The 18,177-nt window shown below is 58.4% G+C and overlaps 6 protein-coding genes across 6 annotated transcripts; 3 read left to right on the top strand and 3 right to left on the bottom strand.

Moving 5' to 3' along the window:
* Nucleotides 1–239: 239 nt before the first annotated feature.
* CMQ_8236 (formin-binding protein) lies at nucleotides 240–3,138 on the top strand (the record flags this gene model as incomplete). Its single annotated transcript, XM_014315777.1, has 5 exons — nucleotides 240–392; nucleotides 452–600; nucleotides 665–1,829; nucleotides 2,050–3,042; nucleotides 3,121–3,138. 5 exons carry the CDS (start codon nucleotides 240–242, stop codon nucleotides 3,136–3,138), a joined length of 2,478 nt encoding a protein of 825 aa, XP_014171252.1.
* A 1,004-nt stretch (nucleotides 3,139–4,142) lies between these two features.
* Nucleotides 4,143–6,406, bottom strand: CMQ_8148 (rnase l inhibitor of the ABC; the record flags this gene model as incomplete). Its single annotated transcript, XM_014315689.1, has 6 exons — nucleotides 4,143–4,178; nucleotides 4,243–5,573; nucleotides 5,630–6,032; nucleotides 6,098–6,109; nucleotides 6,259–6,283; nucleotides 6,387–6,406. The coding sequence occupies 6 exons, from the start codon at nucleotides 6,404–6,406 to the stop codon at nucleotides 4,143–4,145; spliced, it is 1,827 nt and encodes a 608-aa protein (XP_014171164.1).
* A 1,928-nt stretch (nucleotides 6,407–8,334) lies between these two features.
* Nucleotides 8,335–10,023, top strand: CMQ_8225 (major facilitator superfamily transporter; the record flags this gene model as incomplete). The annotated part of the gene is made up of 1 exon (XM_014315766.1): nucleotides 8,335–10,023. The coding sequence occupies one exon, from the start codon at nucleotides 8,335–8,337 to the stop codon at nucleotides 10,021–10,023; it is 1,689 nt and encodes a 562-aa protein (XP_014171241.1).
* A 132-nt stretch (nucleotides 10,024–10,155) lies between these two features.
* On the bottom strand, nucleotides 10,156–11,913 carry CMQ_8252 (histone deacetylase; the record flags this gene model as incomplete). Its single annotated transcript, XM_014315793.1, has 1 exon — nucleotides 10,156–11,913. One exon carries the CDS (start codon nucleotides 11,911–11,913, stop codon nucleotides 10,156–10,158), a length of 1,758 nt encoding a protein of 585 aa, XP_014171268.1.
* An 888-nt stretch (nucleotides 11,914–12,801) lies between these two features.
* CMQ_8050 (phd finger domain protein) lies at nucleotides 12,802–14,568 on the top strand (the record flags this gene model as incomplete). The annotated part of the gene is made up of 1 exon (XM_014315591.1): nucleotides 12,802–14,568. The coding sequence occupies one exon, from the start codon at nucleotides 12,802–12,804 to the stop codon at nucleotides 14,566–14,568; it is 1,767 nt and encodes a 588-aa protein (XP_014171066.1).
* Nucleotides 14,569–15,064: 496 nt separating this feature from the next.
* CMQ_8039 (utp-glucose-1-phosphate uridylyltransferase) lies at nucleotides 15,065–16,884 on the bottom strand (the record flags this gene model as incomplete). Its single annotated transcript, XM_014315580.1, has 3 exons — nucleotides 15,065–16,432; nucleotides 16,578–16,673; nucleotides 16,783–16,884. 3 exons carry the CDS (start codon nucleotides 16,882–16,884, stop codon nucleotides 15,065–15,067), a joined length of 1,566 nt encoding a protein of 521 aa, XP_014171055.1.
* Nucleotides 16,885–18,177: the final 1,293 nt, after the last annotated feature.

Raw genomic sequence — 18,177 nt, 5'->3', positions numbered from 1 at the left:
GCCGTGTTCCACGTGACCACGTCTCAATCGGCAGAATCTGACCGCCCACACGTGACCGGCTCAACGGCCCACTCAGAAGGCGGAAGAAAAAGCAGGGCTGTCGCGATGGCTGGCAGCGCATAAAGTCTGGTGCACGTCTCCCGCGACAAACAGACCGCAGCGGGCGAAACAGCAATAGCGACATCTTGCGGGCGCGTATCATCCATCCATACAGTGTTATCAGAGGAGAGGCACCGACGATGAGTGCGGTCAACGGCCAGTTCGGCCAGCCTCCGCCGGCCGCAAGTGCGTGGCAGGAATATCGCAGTGCTGATGGACGCGTCTATTACTACAATGCGATGACCAAGGTCACGCAGTGGACGAAGCCGGAGGACATGATGAGTCCGGGAGAGGTGAGTTCATTCTCTTGGAGCTTTAGGTAGTGTGGCTTGCTAACAAACTCAAACTACAGCGCGCTCTCCTGAATCAGCCATGGAAGGAATACACGGCCGAAGGAGGCAGAAAGTATTGGTACAACACAGAGACGAAACAGAGCTCGTGGGAGATGCCAGAGGCCTACAGAAAGGCTCTGGGACCGGCGACGACGCCGACGACGCCAGCGTATGTTGAGTCTGACCCTCTCAGTATGAAACATGTGCAATGGTACTGACAAGCTCTTTTGAAGAACGCCTGTTTCCATTCCGACTGGGCCTGCAGCAGGATATGGTGGTGGCGACAACAATCACGACCACGGTCATGGCCACGGCCACGGCTATGGACAGCGTGACCTGCGCGACGGCGCAGTGCCCGAGTCACGCCAGCTGGCCTACAGCAGCTTCAGCGATCAACAGCAGCAGCAGCAGCAACGGGCGGCAGCGCTGGTGCCGACCGGCGGCGAGGCCGAGCCGCAGACAGAGCAGGCGAGCGCAGAGGAGGCCGAAGCAACATTTGTCAAGGCGCTGCGGCGCAACGGGGTGCAGCCGGAGTGGACGTGGGAGCAGACGCTGCGAGCGATCGTGCGCGACCCGCAGTACCGGGCGATCCAAGACCCACGCGACCGCAAGGCAGCCTTTGAGCGGTACTGCCAGGACGTGGTGGCACAGGACAAGGAGCGGGCCCGCGAGAGGCTGAACAAGCTACGTGCCGACTTTGCAACGATGCTGAAGAGCCACCCCGAGATCGGGCACTATACTCACTGGCGGACAGCGCGGCCGATGATCGAGGGCGAGACCATCTTCCGGTCGACGAGCAGCGAGAGCGAGCGGCGGCAGCTGTTTGACGACTATGTGGCCGACCTACGGCGCAGCCACCGGGAACAGCGGGCGGCGGCACGCAAGACGGCCATGGACGGACTCGTCGAACTGCTGCCGCAGCTGCACCTGGAGCCCTATACGCGCTGGGCCGATGCGCGGCCGCTGATCGAGGCGGCACCACTGGTGCAGAAGCACCTGCACCCCGGGGACGAGGGCGAGGGCGAGGGCGAGGGCGAGGGCGTTGACAGGTACCCATCCATCAGCCAGTATGACGTCCTGACCGTGTTCCAAAACCACATCAAGGGGCTCGAGCGCACCTTGAACGACCAGAAGCAGGAGGAGAAGCAGCAGAAGCAGCGGGTCGAGCGCAAGAACCGCGAGGCCTTTGTCGCCCTGCTTGGCGACCTCAGGAGGGACGGCAAGATCAAGGCCGGCAGCAAGTGGTCCAACATCTTTCCCCTCCTCGAGACCGACGAGCGCTACCGCGCCATGGTCGGCCAGAGCGGCTCCTCGCCTCAGGAGCTCTTCTGGGATCTCGTCGACGAGGAGCAGCGCGCTCTTCGTGGCACGCGCAACGACGTCGAGGATGTCATTGATGTGAGTGTCTGTCTGCTGTTCGGGTGGCCCGACTCCTGCTAACCAGCCAGGACAAACGCTTTGAGGTCACACCCAAAACCACGTTCGAAAGCTTCCTTGCAGTTATGAGAGACGATCGTCGTACTGCTAACATTGACCGAGAGGTTCTCGCGCTGATTTTTGAGCGTGTACGTCTGGCACTCGTCCACTTCCACTGCGACCCGTCCGCTAACTCTCCCAGCTGCAAGAGAAGAAGAAAGAGAAACGGTCGGACGAGGACCGCCAGGCCGAGCGGCAGCAGCGCCGCGCCCTCGACGAGTTCCGCGCGTTCCTGAAGCGAATGCACCCGGCGCTCACCGCCAGCGATACATACGAGAAGGTGAAGCCCCGTCTCCAAAAGGCTGAAGAATACCAGGCGGTCAGCTCGGAAGAAGCGCGACAGGGCGCCGTCGAGAAGTACCTCCGCCGTCTGCACGACAAGGAGGAAGAGGCCGATCGGGACCGACAGCGACGGCGCGATCGGGTCGAGGAACGAGGCAGCACCTCGCACCGCGACCGAGACAGAGGTGAGCGACCGCCCCGCAGTGCAGCTGGAGCCGGAACTGGAGCCGGAGCCGGAGCAGTGCCCCGGACAGGTGGCAGGTCACGGTCACCAGAGACAGACATGTACGAAGCAGACCGGCGTCGAGCGATGGCTGAGCGGGAGCGAAACCACCGGAAGCCGAGCGTCTCGGAGGGCGTCAACGACGATCGCCGATCGGTCGACTCGCGTGAGTATCGAGACCGTGATCGAGACCGGGATCGGGAGCGGGAGCGAGACCGGGTCCGAGAACGAGAACGGGACCGAGACCGGGAACGAGACCGAGACCGATTCCGGGACCGAGATCGTGAACGGGATCGTGAACGGGATCGCGATCGGGAACGAGACCGGGAACGAGACCGGGGAGGACGGGATCGTAGCGAACGGCCCCGAGACCGAGACCGGGACCGGGATCGCGATCAGCGGGACCGCGTGCGTGATGACGATGATCGGCCGCCTCGCATGTCACGACGGGACGAGAGCCACTACGACCGCGAGCGACGGGACCGCGAAGAAGAGCGGGAGCGCCAGTATCGTCGGCGCGTGGCTGAACGCAACCCGGACGAGCTCAACTACGGCGACGAGAAGCCGCCGTCGGTGCGTCGTCGCCGCGAGGAAGACGACGCCGACAGGCGCGACTCGCGCGATTCAAAGGTGGGAACGTCTTTTCTTTCTTGTCCTATTCCACTCCTTATCGGTCATTATCCATGCTGACTAATCACAGAGACTGAGACGCGATTCTCCTCGTGAGCGAACCCCTCAACATGAGCCTCGTCGCGGCAAGGACCTGCCAGCTACTGCTTCTGCTTCAGGTCCCGCTTCCACGGTCGGCTCGGCGTCCACGTCTGCCGCAGTGGCGACGACGACGGCTGCAGCTGCTCCTGCTGTTCCTGCTGCGGCTATTACTCCTGTCTCTGCCGCTGTCACCGCTGCCACCACTGCCACCACTGCCACCACTGCTTCTGGTGTCGATGCGGCAGGCGTGCACAGCGGCAGCGAGGAGGGCGAGATTGAGGAAGACTGAGCATGCCAGGACAGACGCTCGGCAACGAGACAGACTACACACAAACGCTTCACACCTCTCAGCTCTTCCGCCCATTCAGTACGTACCGGACCGCAGTTTCTTTTTTGCTTTTTTCCGTCATCATTGTGTTTTGTATCGTTCTTGTCCTGCTTTTCCATTTCCCGTCATGCTACCGTCCTTTCTCGCCCAGGGAATGTAGCTTGCTTTCTTTATCTGTAGTGTTTTTTGCTTTTTGCGCCCCCAAAAAAGGAGAGAAAAGAGGGTAACACTTTCGGGAGAGTTGTAGTCAATAACAGTATGTAATAAATCGGTAATAGCAGGCGCAACAAATGCAGTGATTGTAAGATACTCTTGATTTGGTCACGGTCTATCTGCTCCGTAATCGCCATCCACACCGTGTTTTCGTTCCATCACGAGTCCTCAGTCATCCGACGGCAGTCATCCGTCTTAATCCGTTGCCAATGTACACCAGGACGCCTCCGTCCACCATCACAACAGGCGGTCGACTGCCGTCGCCAATGTTAGCCGTCCGGCTTGCCGTCATCGTCATCGTCATTGTCGTCGTCTTCACTGCTGCCATTCTCATTCTCGATGGCACCGCTGCTGCTGTAGCTGCCATCACTGCTACCAAACGGCCCCGATGGCGGCGTGCCAGGCGACGCTTGTGGCGCGGGCTGCGGCTGCTGCGAAGACGGCGCGAATTTGTAGAAAGTGCCCTTGAAGCTGCCTTTCAAGACGCCTTGCTGTTATCCTCCTCGAGGAAGAACTGGACGTGTTAGTCGATATCGACAAGCAACATAAAACAAAAAACAAAACAAGATCCCACATACGTAGTTGCCAGCAGCCTTCTGCTCCTGGTCCAGCTGCGAGTTGGCCTTGTTGATGCGAGGACGGTAGTTGACCGGGTCGCGACGGAAGCTCACGTCGAGGTTCTTGAGGAAGGTGTTGCAGCCCGTCAGCAGCGACTCGGGCTCGTTGGCGTGCGAGTGGATGCCCGGCTGGCCGTCAAACACGATCACGCGGTCGGCCAGGTACGTGGCCATGATAAAGTCGTGCTCGACGATAAAGGCCGTCTTCTTCGCGTGCATGATGAAGCGCTTGATCACGCGCGCGCAGATGATGCGCTGCTCCGAGTCCAGGTACGCCGATGGCTCGTCGATCAGGTAGATGTCGGCCGGAAGGCCCAGCGCCAACACAATGGCCACACGCTGCAGCTCACCACCCGACAGGTTCTTGACCTCTTGGTCGATAAAGTCGTCCAACTTGAGCGGCTTGACCACGTCCGTCTGGAACTGCGGCGACAAAAAAGCCGGCCGGATCTTCTTGAAGAAGAGTTGACGCACCGTGCCGTCGAACTTGGGCGTGATCGTCTGCGGCTTCATGCTGATCTTCATCTCCGGCACACGCCGCGTGCCATCTGGTTTGAGGGCACCCGCCAGCAGTCGGCAGAACGTCGTCTTGCCCGTGCCGTTCTCGCCCATCAGCACCAGGATCTCCGAGTCGGTAAAATCGCCCGAATCAATGTCCAGCTTGAAGTTGCCCATCGTCTTCTCCATCTTGGGGTAGTGGAAGGCCCGTGAGCGGTCGGCGATGAAGTCGTCCGCACCCTCCGACAGCTTAAACGTCAACGACTCCTGCCGGAACCGCAGGTTCTCCGTCGGGATGTGGCCGTCCAAGAAGATGTTGATACCCTCGCGCACCGAATACGGCAGTGTCACAACGCCATACACCGCCGGCTGTCCGTACAACACGCAGATGTAGTCGGACAGGTAGTCGAGCACCGACAGATCGTGCTCCACCACAATCACGTAGTCGTCGGATCGCACCAGAGACCGGATCATGCGCGCCGCTGCCAGACGCTGCTTCACATCCAGGTACGACGACGGTTCGTCAAACATGTACACATCCGCCTTCTGCACGCACACGGTGCCGATGGCGAAGCGCTGCAGCTCACCACCCGAGAGGAGCGTCACGTCACGGTCGTAGATGTGGCGCAGCTCCAGCACGTCGAGCACGTCATCCAGGTTGTCCATCGTGGCCCGGCTCTCGATGAGCTTCTGCACCGACTTGATGGGGCCGCGGATGGCCTTGGGGATCTGGTCGACGTACTGCGGCTTGACGACCGCCTTGAGGTCGTCCTCGAGCAGCTTCGTGAAGTAGTCTATTTGCTGAGTCAGCATTTCGTCTCGCCGTTGACAGGAACGCAGGCAAACATACTCTGAAGCTCAGAGCCACGGAAATGTTTGATGACATCCTCCCAGTCCGGCGGGTTGTCGAAACGACCCAAGTTGGGCTTGAGCTTGCCACTCAGAATCTTCAGCGCCGTGCTCTTGCCGATACCGTTTGTTCCCACGAGACCCAAGACCTGGCCGGGGCGCGGCATAGGCAGACGGTGCAGCTTGAAGCTGTTTGCAGAGTAGCGGTGGGTCAGCTGGGTATCGAGATTGGTCGGCAGGTTGATGATCGTGATGGCGCCGAAAGGGCACTTCTTCGGGCAGATACCACATCCAATGCACAGGCTCTCAGACAGGAAGGCGATTCTGGAGTCCGACGCCACTTCGATACACAGCTTTCCACTGCGGACAACCGGGCAGGACTTTTTGCATTCTTGCCGACATTTCTGGAAAGCACGTCAGCGACTTCCTCCTAGAACAGGCAGAGCAGACAGGTACACCTTGCACATACCTTCGGCTTGCACTATGGAGCAGGAGTCATGTCAGCACATGTCACATTATACTTGATTGCACCCCCATCATCCCAACGACCGTGCTCGAGCGTTTTGTGATCATGATATCGGGTTTAACGTCGGGCAAGGTGAGCAGAAGAGGGATGTTTCGTAGACGAACCTTGTCACTGCTGACAATGGCTATACTGTTGGAGGGTCAGCATCTAGGTCTTTGGTATTCTCCCATGTGTATAGCCGTTTCTGCTAAAGACATAAACCGGTTGCTTGGTCAAGAAGGCGGCTTCTTACCGTGTAAGTTTGTCAGCCATGGTGAAAATATGATTTGCTGCCCTGCGATTTTAGGCGGGGTAGTCCAGCGATGAGAAGGGTTTGGAAGTGGACGTTCTTCGAGAAGCCGACTGCTAGAAGGTGGCAAAACAAAAGAGAGGCCTGTCAGAGAGAGAAGACAAGCGAATATGTCGGAAAGGGACAGAGTGGGAGGAGGTGGTGAGCAGCAGAAACCGGTTACAGAATGAACAATCGAACAATGCCAAAAAATTTTGTGGTGAAGAGGGCAACTACGCTAGGGCGATTTTGTGCGGGGCAGCTTTGCAACTGCAAAGCGCGAGTAATCCTGATTTTAGAGAAATTGATAGGTTGCCGCTGTGCCGTGGGCAGACGGTATTGTAAGCTGTGATTGGCTCCTTTTCAGGCCTAATAGAATGAAGAGTTGCTGAGTGCAAGAGGGTGGACTGCCAGCAGTGCATATGATACACGGATGCTAAGACTGAGAAAGGTGCCACGTGGAATGACCAAACCGGCTGTGAAATTGGTTTCATCTTGAGCGTGAAGGGTAAAGGAATAGGTTACGATTTGGCGAAAAAATGGAACATCTGTTTACCTGTTCCATTTCTGTCAAGAAGCCTTGCTCTCCAAGTTACTTGTCTGTCATAAGATAGTAGTTGTGGAGTAATCAATGGCACCGATGCTCGTCGTTCATCTGTCTCGCTGCTCCACGTGTCGTCTATGAGTGCGTGCGTGTATGTAAATGCTTACATGGTCCTATAGACTGCTGCCATATTGTCATCGCCATGGTTGTCTGCATCCTCGTCAGGGCTAAGAACAGACACCGCAGCGCAAAGTACGTCTTCACCAGTTTCGAGCCACACTCTGGTTTCTTGACAGCATCTGGCAAGCACCCAATCTAGCAAGCTCCTATCTCTAGACACGGCCGCTCCCGCAGTAACGTTTCACGGGCAAGAATTTTCTTCCCATCGAGGGTTTTCTAACAGCCATGACGCTATTGCAGCCCGGTCGACGGAAAGCGTAGAGTCCGTGCCGGTGGCCGAGACGTTCGGCAGGCGGAGGTTACCGTACATAGTAGCTGCTGATTGACAGATCTGGTGGTGCTAAAATTTCGAGAACCAGGCGGGGCTTCGTCCACATGCGAGCAGACTTTTTCTTCCAGGGGGTCTTTGCCACTCCTTCGGCGCATGAACGAGCGGACCGGCCTGCAGTTTCTCCCGCCTCGATGGAGCCTGAAAATTTGCATCGGATCGGTTTCGCCGCGCACTACTCCGTACGAGCCCATAATAAGGACCAAGAAGCAGGCCGAGACATGTTGATTAGGCCTTGTTTAGCCCTATTCCGAGGCTCAGCGCCTACTCGTAGGAGCCTGCTGAGGGGTAGGCCGTGTGCTTATCTAAGCGTAATAGTGGACTTGTTCATCGTATCTTCCGACATGCGGCCCTTTTATTGGCCGTAATGCACTAGGGTGGAGACTCTGCATCATCGATCCACCAGAGAGAAGGTGGGTCAGTCGAAAGCTCTTATCTGTGCATCAAGGACCCATGTCTGGTTCAGAAGCTACTGTACTTCTCACACTCGGCCAGCCCCAGATCTCGACAAAGAGGCGAGCGGTTGCATCGATACAGATATAAGAAGGCCAAGAAAGGCCGCAATTGGGGAGTACGCTTTGAGGCGGGAGGTTCTATCACAATTGGAAGGACATTCAGCCTGGAACTAGGTCGGAGGGAAGACCTAAAGCCGTGTGACCTATTATCGAGGGGAACTTCTGACCTGTTTACGACTTTTTTGATTTATCGACCTCGACTCTTCTCATCTCCTCGATTTACCCGACTCTCTACTCTCCTCTCTCCTCTCCTCTCTCTCCTCTCCTCTCTCTCCTCTCTCCTCTCTCCTCTCTCCTCTCTCCTCTCTCCTCTCTCCTCTTCCTGTCTACTCCCTTTTTTCCATCATGTCTCTCAACCGGGTGGCTTCGCTCGAGTCGTTTGGTTACGTCCGCAGCGACCACTCGTCGCGGCGAGGCTCGGACGTCTCGGTGCGGTCGCGTCGCATCAGCTTCAACCCGCTGCCCGACGAGTGGGATCCGCCCGACGAGCGGACCGACAACATCCAGGCCATCAGCGCGTTCGAGGTGCCCCAATGGAAGCGCGTGCTGCAGGTGCTGGCCACGGTGGTCTACTGTCTGCTGGCGGCCGGCATTGTGTTCGGCTATGCAGCTATCAAGCCGGTGCTTAAGAAGGAGGGCGCATACCAGGAGCGCTGTGCGAATGCGGGCGACCGGACCGACCGCGAGACCTGCGTCGAGATGCACCTCAACTTCATGTTCACCGTCGCAGCTGTGGGGACCAACGTGGCGGCGCTGCCGATCGGCGCCATCCTGGATCATCGCGGGCCGCGTCTCTGTGGTCTCCTCGGCGCCGGCTTTCTCTTCTTCGGCGCCCTGACGATGGCCCACGCACGCGCGCTTCCCTTTGACGGCTATCTGGTCGGCTATCTGTTGCTGGCCTGCGGCGGCCCCTTTACGTACATCTCGTCCTTCCAGCTGTCGAACGCGTTCCCGCGCCACTCGGGCCTGATCCTGGCCATGCTCACGGGCGCCTTTGACGCGTCCAGCGCGCTCTTTCTCGGCTACCGCGTCGTGTACGAGCGGACCGGCGGCGCCTTTGGCCAGCGCCAGTTCTTCTTGGCCTACCTCGTCGTGCCGGTCGCCATCGTGGTGTTGCAGCTGACGCTGCTGCCGCGGCAGTCGTACAAGACCGTCGGCGAGCTGATGGAGCAGATCGAGGACGATGTCGGGCCTGCAGCCGCGGCCGCCAGCCGCCAGCCCGTTGACCAGGTCGATGAGCACACAGCCCTGCTGCAGGAGGAGGCGCGCGTGCGGCACGAGTCGGTCGCGGCCGAGATCGAGGAGCTGCTCGGCTCGGCCAAGGCCGACAAGCAGGCCGTCCGCGAAGAGAAGAAAAACGAAATCTCGGGCGTCTGGGGCGTCATGCACAACTACACGGCGCTCGAGCAGGTCCGCTCGCCCTGGTTCGTTCTCATCTGCTGCTTCACCGTCATCCAGATGACCCGGATCAACTACTTTGTCGCCACCGTGCGGCCGCAGTACGAGGCCCTGCTCGGCTCGCATGAAAAGGCCGTGGCCATCAACAACTTCTTCGACATGGCCCTGCCGCTTGGCGGCATCCTGTCCATCCCTTTTATTGGCCTCTTCCTCGACAACAACAGCACGGTCTTGGTGCTCGCCGTTCTCGTCACCACGGCCACCACCATTGGCGTCTTCGGGCTCATCCCGCGCGAGTGGGCTGCCTATGTCAACATCTGCATCTTTGTCCTGTATCGCCCCTTTTACTACACCGCCGTGTCCGACTACAGCGCCAAGGTCTTTGGCTTTCGCACCTTTGGCACCGTCTACGGCGCCATCATCTGTCTGGCCGGCCTCTTCAACTTCTCCCAGTCCTTCCTTGACTACCTTTTCCACCAGGTCTTCCGTGGAAACCCGATCCCGGTCAACGTCATTCTGCTGAGCGTCGCCCTGGCCGTGGGCCTCGGCCTGGTCACCTATGTGGGCGTGCAGTCGCGCGGCATCAAGCGGCGGCTGCTGGAGCAAGAGGCCGAAGACGCCTTTATGCACGAGTAATTGGGAACTTGTTTGGTTTTGTCTTTTGTATGGAGTTTACCGGAGTATCGCACTAGTGAATTTATTCGTCTATGCAGTATATGCAGTATAGTCAAAACTTAAACGACAAACATTGCTCTTCAAATCACCCACTCAATACTCCATGGCCGTTCCAAGTCCCTCTTCCCGCGGCTTCCGCAATGCCTCCTCGTTCTTCTCCTCGGCCTCCTCGCGCAGACGGTCCTCTACGTCCTCCCGGATGCCTCCCAGGTCCGGCGGGATCACGCGCATGGCCACACTCGGCGCCTGCTCCACAAACCGCAGCTGCTCGTGCACGTGCTGAATAATCTCTTGGATCCGTTTGGCCGGATTCTTGTTCGGCCGTCGCTCGCCCACAATCTGCTCCAGCGTTGGCAGCAGCTCTTCCTGCCGGAACTGCGACCGCCACGGTGTGTGCAGCGGGATGATCGGATCGATGCGGTCGTCGCACTCCAGCGCAATGGCCGTCTCCCACGACCAGGCCCGTGCCACGTTGCGCGGCGTGTATCCGCCGCCGCCAAACAGGATCAGCGGCAGGCCTAGCGACTTGATGTACGACACGCACTGCCCGTGGCCCTGCACCTGCAGGTTGAAGCGCCCCAGCCGGTCGCCCGCAAGCGAGTCGGCTCCGCACTGCATCGCTATCGCGCTCGGCCGGAACTTGTCCACCACCGCCCCGATCACGCTGCGGAACAGCATCCCGTACTGCTCGTCCGTGATCCCGTCGTTGAGCGGCACGTTGATCGCGTGGTGTGCCCCCGGGTTGTGCTCGTTCTTGGGCCCGTTGTCGCTCAGCCCTCCGGTGCCGGGAAAGAAGGCCTGCGGATCGTACTTGTGGAAAGAGCACGTCATCACCCGGTCCGTCGAGAAGAAAGCCTCCTCCACCCCGTCGCCGTGGTGCACGTCAATGTCCACGTACAGCACCCGTGGGTAGCAGCGCAGCAACTGCAGGATCGCAATCACAATGTCGTTGATGTAGCAGAAGCCCGACGCCTCCGCCTTCTTGGCGTGGTGAAGCCCGCCACCCCAGCTGATCGCAATGTCCGACTCCTTGTTGCACACCTTGCGCGCCGCATCCAGCGAGCCACCCGCCGACATCGAGCAGTAGTCGTACAGGCCCTCGAACAGCGGACAGTCCGACCCGCCCATGTTGAACTGCAGGTCCGAGTACGGGTTCTCCAGGTCGCGCGGCACTGCCTCCGGCTGCACCGTCGCCAGGTAGTCCAGGTAGTCGCCTGAGTGAAACGAGCTCAGCTCTTCGTAGGTCGCTGCCCGACACACGTAGCTGTCCATGGCAAACGGCATGCCGTAGGACATGATCAGGCTCTTCGACAGCGTCAGCCGCCACGGCTTCATCGGGTGTGTCTGCCCAAAGTGGTGCTTTTCCATCTCCGGATTCGTGTGAAACGTCACATTGTAGCCCTTTGGCCGCACGATATTAAACTCCTGTGCCGCCCGCTTAGCCTTGGCCAGATACTCTGCATTGTCGAGGTCGCCTGGCCGGTCCAGCTGTGCATAGTCCTCCACAATTGGCCGGTCCGCCGCGACTGTGTGTGGAAGGTAGTTTGGCCGCGGTGCGCGGTACCGATACGTATCGACATCGAGACTCAACATCGCGTCTGCAGTGGCTCGCAGAGCCGGCTCTCTCGCCTGGTTCTCACTGCAGTCGTGGTTTTGGTTCGTGCTGTTGCTAACTTTGCCTTCCTTCCTCACAATTAAAAGTAACTCAGCCGAAAGAAGCCACAGGCCGTCGTCGATCCCAAGAAGTCTTTCTGTCGGTCTGTCGTGGCAGATCCGGCTTTCTTGAAGCGTCCTGGCTTTGGTCGCATTTTCCAGCTGGGCCTTGACTCGTAGTCTGCAGGTGGCAGCCATTTTGGCACCAGTCCCCATCCGGAAAGGCGTGCATCAGCGGAGAGGCAGGCCGCGGGCCCGCAGCATTTGATAGGCGCTCGGACCACATTTTCGTTTGCACGAGGCTCAAACTTTTTCCTATTCCGTGTCGCTGCTGCATCCGAGTTGCTCTCTCCTCTCTGCTGCCTGGTCTCCATCGCCAGTTCTACTCCCTGGGGTCGTGCCTTCTCCACTGCCCTGCTCCTGCCCTCTCTCGGGCAGCCGACTAGCTCCTTCCGTGCTTCTCTGTGCTCATCCCGGAGCTGTATGCAGAAAGCGTCATTCTCCGCCGAGGCCTTCCTTCCCTTTCGTCATCCTCCCTCTTATCATCTCTCACAAGGGCCTCGTCTCACTTCTGTCTCTGCACGCCTGCTTCCTCGCTGGCTCCAGGTCGCCACAGTACGTTACAACGACTGGGTCCCGCCCACCTTCACACCCCCCGGCTAACTCAACAGGTGATCAACTCTGGCCAAGGAGCCACCTTCGGTTCTTGCATTTCACGAGTGTCCCACAAGTCTCCATTCTGCCTAGCGCCTTTTTGCCCCCAATACTCGTAATTCGCTCCCATCCCGCATCTCCATCTCAAAATTTGGAAAAAAAAAACAAAGCAGACGCGAGGTGAGCCACACAATTCCTTTCATATTTTTTTGTGCTGCCTTAGATTTTTATGTATATCTTTTATTGAGCACCCTTTCCCCTCCTGTCCACTTCGTTATGGCCCATATTGCATAGTGGCATAGCTCTTGCATCTGTTTGATACCTTTCTCGCCGCGTCTTCATAAATGATTTATCGGCGAGCAGTATCTTTTCTGCCCGTATCACTCGCAACGCGCATAATTTTCCCACAGTCCCAACGGTCAGGTTGACACCATGCCTAGAGACGATCTTTCCATCGACTTCGTCAAGAGAATGCCGCCGGGTGGTGAGGCTCTTGATCCGGCTCTGATCCTCGACGACTGGATCAACCGCGTGGCCAACTTGCCCGAAGAGATTCGCTTTCTCCAGGACGAGATTGCCGACCGAGACCGCCGGTATGCCGATTGCATCAAGATCATCGAGGAGCGCGATGCCCGCATCCAGAAATGCATCAAAGCCAATGGCAGCCACGAAGTCAACCCACGTGAAGAGGGCTATCGAAAGGTCATCGCCGAGAACTTCGACAAGGCCGAGAAGCTGGCAGACGAGAAGATTGCGCTCGCCCAGAAGATGCAGGCCGTCATGGATCGCCATGTCCGCCAGCTCGATATGCAAATCAAGCAGCTCTACGACCGCAACGAGCCTGGCTTCTCCGAGCCTGACGAACTGCCCTCCTTACTGCGAACGAATGCCGCGAATCCAGTCTCCCTTTCCGTTCGCTCCTCCATAATCTCCTCGTCAACAGCCATGGTTTACAACCCGTCAAATGGTATGCACAAAGAGCATGCATCGGCATCAGCGTCGTCTGCTGTCAACAGCAGTGCAAATAGGGAATTGCTCGGCTCTGGAGCAGGCCGTGCATCCAGCATCGTCCAATCTCGCCAAGCACAGGTACACCAGGGGCATTCGTCATCTGCCCCCGCAAGCCCTGCGGCATCTATGATCATCGGGCGCCACGCGCGAGAGGGGTCGATTGGTCCTGGTCCCGGGAAACGCGGCCCACGTGCCAACAGTTCTCTGTCCAACGCACCGGCAACATCTAGCGGACTTGCACGACACTCCTCTCTTGGGCCCGGTACACCCAAGACCCACCACCAGACTGCAGCCGGCATACAGCGTGCTGGGAGCGCTGGCCCCCGAGCCACATTGATGAAGGGCATCGGGGCTGGTCCGGGACGCAAGCTAGGAACACCGTCTGTCTCGTCGAGCTTGGTGGCAGCTGCTGCCGGCGTTGTGACCGCTTCTGGTCCTGGCCGCAAAAAGGGCAACGGCACGAACCCTTCGATGAAGACGCTTTCGCGGGTCAAGCGGCCGAAGAACTCGGCTACCTCCTCCACGGCCGAGTCAGAGCTGTCGGAGGCAGATTCTGCGTCCGAGTCCAATGGATCGTCTCGCCGCGGAACGCCTGCCCGCAGCTTATCACACGGTGGAAACACGGGGGGATCGGGACCGGGAGCGGCCAACGGCAACGGCAACGGAGGCAATGGTGGATCCGGCGAGAAGGAGGGCTCGGCGCAGCCTCAGCTCAAGCGAGAAAGGGACAGCATGGGCGGCATGTCTGGTGTCTCGGCCGTCTCGGCCATTGCTGGCAGCGGCAACGGCCCCAATCGAGGTGGCAGCCACGGAGGCAACGGTGGGGCTGCCGTGACTAAGCATGCACCACGCGGGGCTGCCGGTGGTTTGCCGTCGAGCGATGACCGGATGGACGTGGACGATGACGAGGCCGGTGACGATCGCAAGTACTGCCTGTGTCAGAACGTCAGTTTTGGTGACATGGTGGCGTGCGACAACGAGGACTGTCCGTTTGAGTGGTTCCATTGGTCGTGTGTCGGGCTGAAGAGCGAGCCCAACGGAACGTGGTATTGCCCAGTCTGTACGGAAAACGTGAAAGGGTCCGGCCATGTGCTGAGCAGCACGAGCGGCCACGGTGCTGGTCATCTGGGTGGCTCAGGCAGCAATGGAAACGGTGGTATGCCGGCCACAACGAGGAAGGCCAAGTGAATGACCTGTCACAGACAGAGGGCTATCGATGCAGTGTACGATATACGAGTACGAGTACTCCGTAGGATCCTATAGTATGAGTCTTTTACGGCTTTTGGCAATCAAGCCACGTTTACTTGCAATCTTACGATTCAAAATGCATGCGGATGGAATCTATTACAACAGTTGTAGCGCGACGGTAAAAGAACAAAACGAAGATACCGAACAGCCAATTCAGCGGCCGACATCCCCCCTTCCATGTGGCCATCCGTTTCCACCCGGAGGTCATGTGATACCACTCGTCGTCCCTACCCATTACCGTGCTGGCGATGGAACGGATGCAGCGTCCCCCTTTTTTCGTTAATTTTGCTATTTTTGCGGTGCTGGTTATCGTCTATCGCAAGGAATAAGAATAGAGAAGTGGCTTCGTTCAGAAGGGGGGGGACACCCTAATCCTCCCCGACCAAAAATAGAGGACAAAACCAAAGCCATCCAAGAGCTGTGCCAAGACATGCACTTAGTGCTCCAGCAGCCGCAGGCTACCCTGGACCACAACGTTCTCCAGAATGGAACCAGGCGGGACGTCGATGGTGCTGCCCTCAGTGGCGACGATGATGACGGTACCCTTGAGCGTGACCCCGCGGCCAAGGTTGACGGCACCGGTGATGGTCAGGTGATCAAGCTCGATGATCCTGGGGATGGAGGGGATGCGCTTCTGGAAGTCGGACACCTTCTTGAAGTCGCTGCCGAGCTTGATGAGCGGGGCATCACCAAAGCGGTTAGCGCTCATTTGCAGCTGGCCGTGCTTAACGGTGTAGAGGTCAGACTTGACGAGCATCAGGTCGGAGCAGGTCTTGACGGGTAGGAAGCGGCGACGCGGCACGTTGACACCGTGGGCGTTGTTGAAGTGGCGGATGGCGGCGCCGACGGCCGTCTCGAGCTGGACAATGGAGATGTCGGACTCACCCTTCTTGTCGCCGGGGATGGTCTTGCCGTTGGGGATGATCTCCATGGCCAGCTCGTTGTTCTCGACAACGCGCTTGACGGCCTGCAGGTTCATCCAGATGTTGTTGGTGTTGAAGTAGCGGAACTTCTTGATAGACTTGAACTCGTTGACGTGTTCCTTGGGGACCTGGGCGATCTCGAGCAGGCGGACGGAGCCGTCGTAGTCGATGATGGTGCCACCCTTGACGTCGGCCTTGGTCTTGTTGGTCAGCTCCATGATGTACTCGGCCTTGGTCTCGACCATGTGCTCGAGGATGCGCAGGTCGACGACGGCGCCCAGGTTGTCGACGTTGGACAGGAAGACGATCTCGATGCCGCGGTCAATCAGCTTGTCAAGCACGCCCGAGTTGTAGAGTGACTCGAAGACGTCACCGTGGCCGGGTGGGTACCAGGCCTCGTTGGAGTCGGCGTAGGACTTGGGGACAGGCAGGAGCGAGTCCTTGAGGATGCGGGGATAGCGGGACTGGTTGAAGGTAAGGATATCGACGTTGTGTCCCTCATACTTCTTAATGATGGAAGCAGTGTCGGCGTCGGTGTTGAACGAGTTCATCAAGATGAAGGGCACATTGCAACCATAGGTACGGTTGAGGTACTCGACCTGGCGGACGGACAGGTCCAGGAAGGACATGCCATCACGGACTTCGATGACCGACTTGGGGCCGACGCAGCCCATGGAGGTACCGAGACCACCGTTGAGCTTCAGCACGGCGAGCTTGTTGAGGAAGCTGACGCCCTCGGTGCTGCCGAGCTGCTCGTAGTCGACGACCTGGCCCTGGGCAGGCGGACGGATGCGGTCCCAGTCGACGGCATTGCTCTTGGCCTTGTCGTTGAGGTAGCGGCGAAAGAGGGCAAAGAAGTTGTCCATTTCCGTCTCGAAGAGCTGATACAGGGGAGGGTGGGAGGAAATGGGGGGTCAGCGGTGTGCGCCACAACCCCTGAGCGGGGAGACTTGTGCGGGACGAATCTGAGCATCGTCCGGCGGTGAGGGTTTACAGGGATGTGGGCTTGGATCTAGACTTGCTCACCTTCTTCTCTGCCGGGTCGCTGACCGACTCGGAGAGGGCCGTCAGAGAGTTTCTCATCTGGGCAGCGGCAATGTTTGTGGAGGTGTTTTCGAAAGCCTGCATGGCGTCGTAGCTGTCAGTAAGAGGGGAGAGATGGCCAGGCAGAAGAGCTGGGGTGAAAGCGAGAGCAAGAGCCAGAAATCTGGCCAGAGGACGGAAAACGCACCATGTGAGACTGAGTCTTGCCGTGGTGTCTGCCGGAGTACTCGCCATCACCGCCGTCCCGAATGGCGTGCGACGGGAGGAGGCTCTTGTGAAGGGAGGACATGTTGGCAGCGGAGAGAATGGTTGGGTTGCCTGTGCGAGTGAAGATGAGGGAACACAAAGGCGGCAGGAGAGCGCAGAGAATGCAGAACTGAGCCAATGGGGGGCAGACGTTAGAGAAAGCTTGGGCAGGATGGGAGGAAGAAAAGAGGAAGGGATAGACCAACTAAATAGCTCCGGAGAGTGTAGTTTTATTTATTGCGTTGCGGGTTCGCTATCTTGCGGGCGGGTTAGCACGGTAGCATGGATGCAGTAGTGGCAGGCTTGCCGACGAATAAAAGGGCCGGACACAGAATGGGTGCACGGCTGTCCTTCTTGAGTGGCTCCCAATTCCGCTCGGCAGAATGGGCTCTGCCGACGATTCTGCCGCAGCGAGACTGGCAACGAAGGACGACAGCGCAGGTGGGGGGGGAGAAACGGTGAGGTGGATGGGCAGACAATGGGAGGCAGAGACACGTAACACACGGACAAGAAGGAGGGGAGAGAAATGAACAGTCGCCGTTCTCGCGAGAAAATCAGGGAACGAAGCTGGTCGGCCACTTGTCAGGAAGAAACAAAGTCGCAGCCAGAGCTAGTCGGGAAAGTACGAACCAGGGGGGGTAGCTTTTCGGTGGAATGTACGGAGTATGTTTAATTCTGTCGTTTAATTCTTCTGTCTTGGTCTTGCCTGGTTTTCCGTTTTCGCCTTCGCTCCTGCTCCGTAGGCTGGTGGGGCCGCCGCCGTCTGGTGAAGAGCGAAAGAAGCTTTTCTTTTTACACGTCTAGGCCCTCTCGTCGCTTCCCGATCCGTTTGCCAGTTGCTGCCTGGCACGGCGTAGCGCCCAGCAACGGATCAGCTGAAGCAGCCACACGATTCTTTTGCTCCAATCGTGCGTTGACGAGGCAGCCATCTAGCCATCTCCTTCGTATGCCGTACATAGTACACATCTCGAGGCTCCAAGAGGACAGCTCGCCCGTTGTCGGGTAGGTGGGGGAGCTCTGCTATTACGGAGCATTCGTACGGAGCATCGCCGTCCAGACTGGAAATTGGGCGCTGTTCGACCTCGCTACAGCGACACTACACTAAAAATAGCTCCAGCTCGCCAAGACGGCGAAATGCTGCATGGAGTGCTGTACGATGTATCTTATGTGCAGAGCTCGCATGCCAGAGACGTCGGCACCGAGCAGACAGGACCGAGCACGCTGTGGAACGTCGTCTGAGCACCAAAAAGGAAAGATGCCCTCAGCTGTGCCCCTATTCAGCTGACGCGCGAAGCGGCCGGGAATTTGAGCGATAAATAAGGAAGCCGCCGAACGG

Source organism: Grosmannia clavigera, assembly GCF_000143105.1.
Source record: "Grosmannia clavigera kw1407 unplaced genomic scaffold GCSC_161, whole genome shotgun sequence".
In the NCBI taxonomy this organism is placed as follows: Eukaryota; Fungi; Ascomycota; class Sordariomycetes; order Ophiostomatales; family Ophiostomataceae; genus Leptographium; species Leptographium clavigerum.
This window is presented reverse-complemented; position numbering and strand designations above follow the sequence as displayed.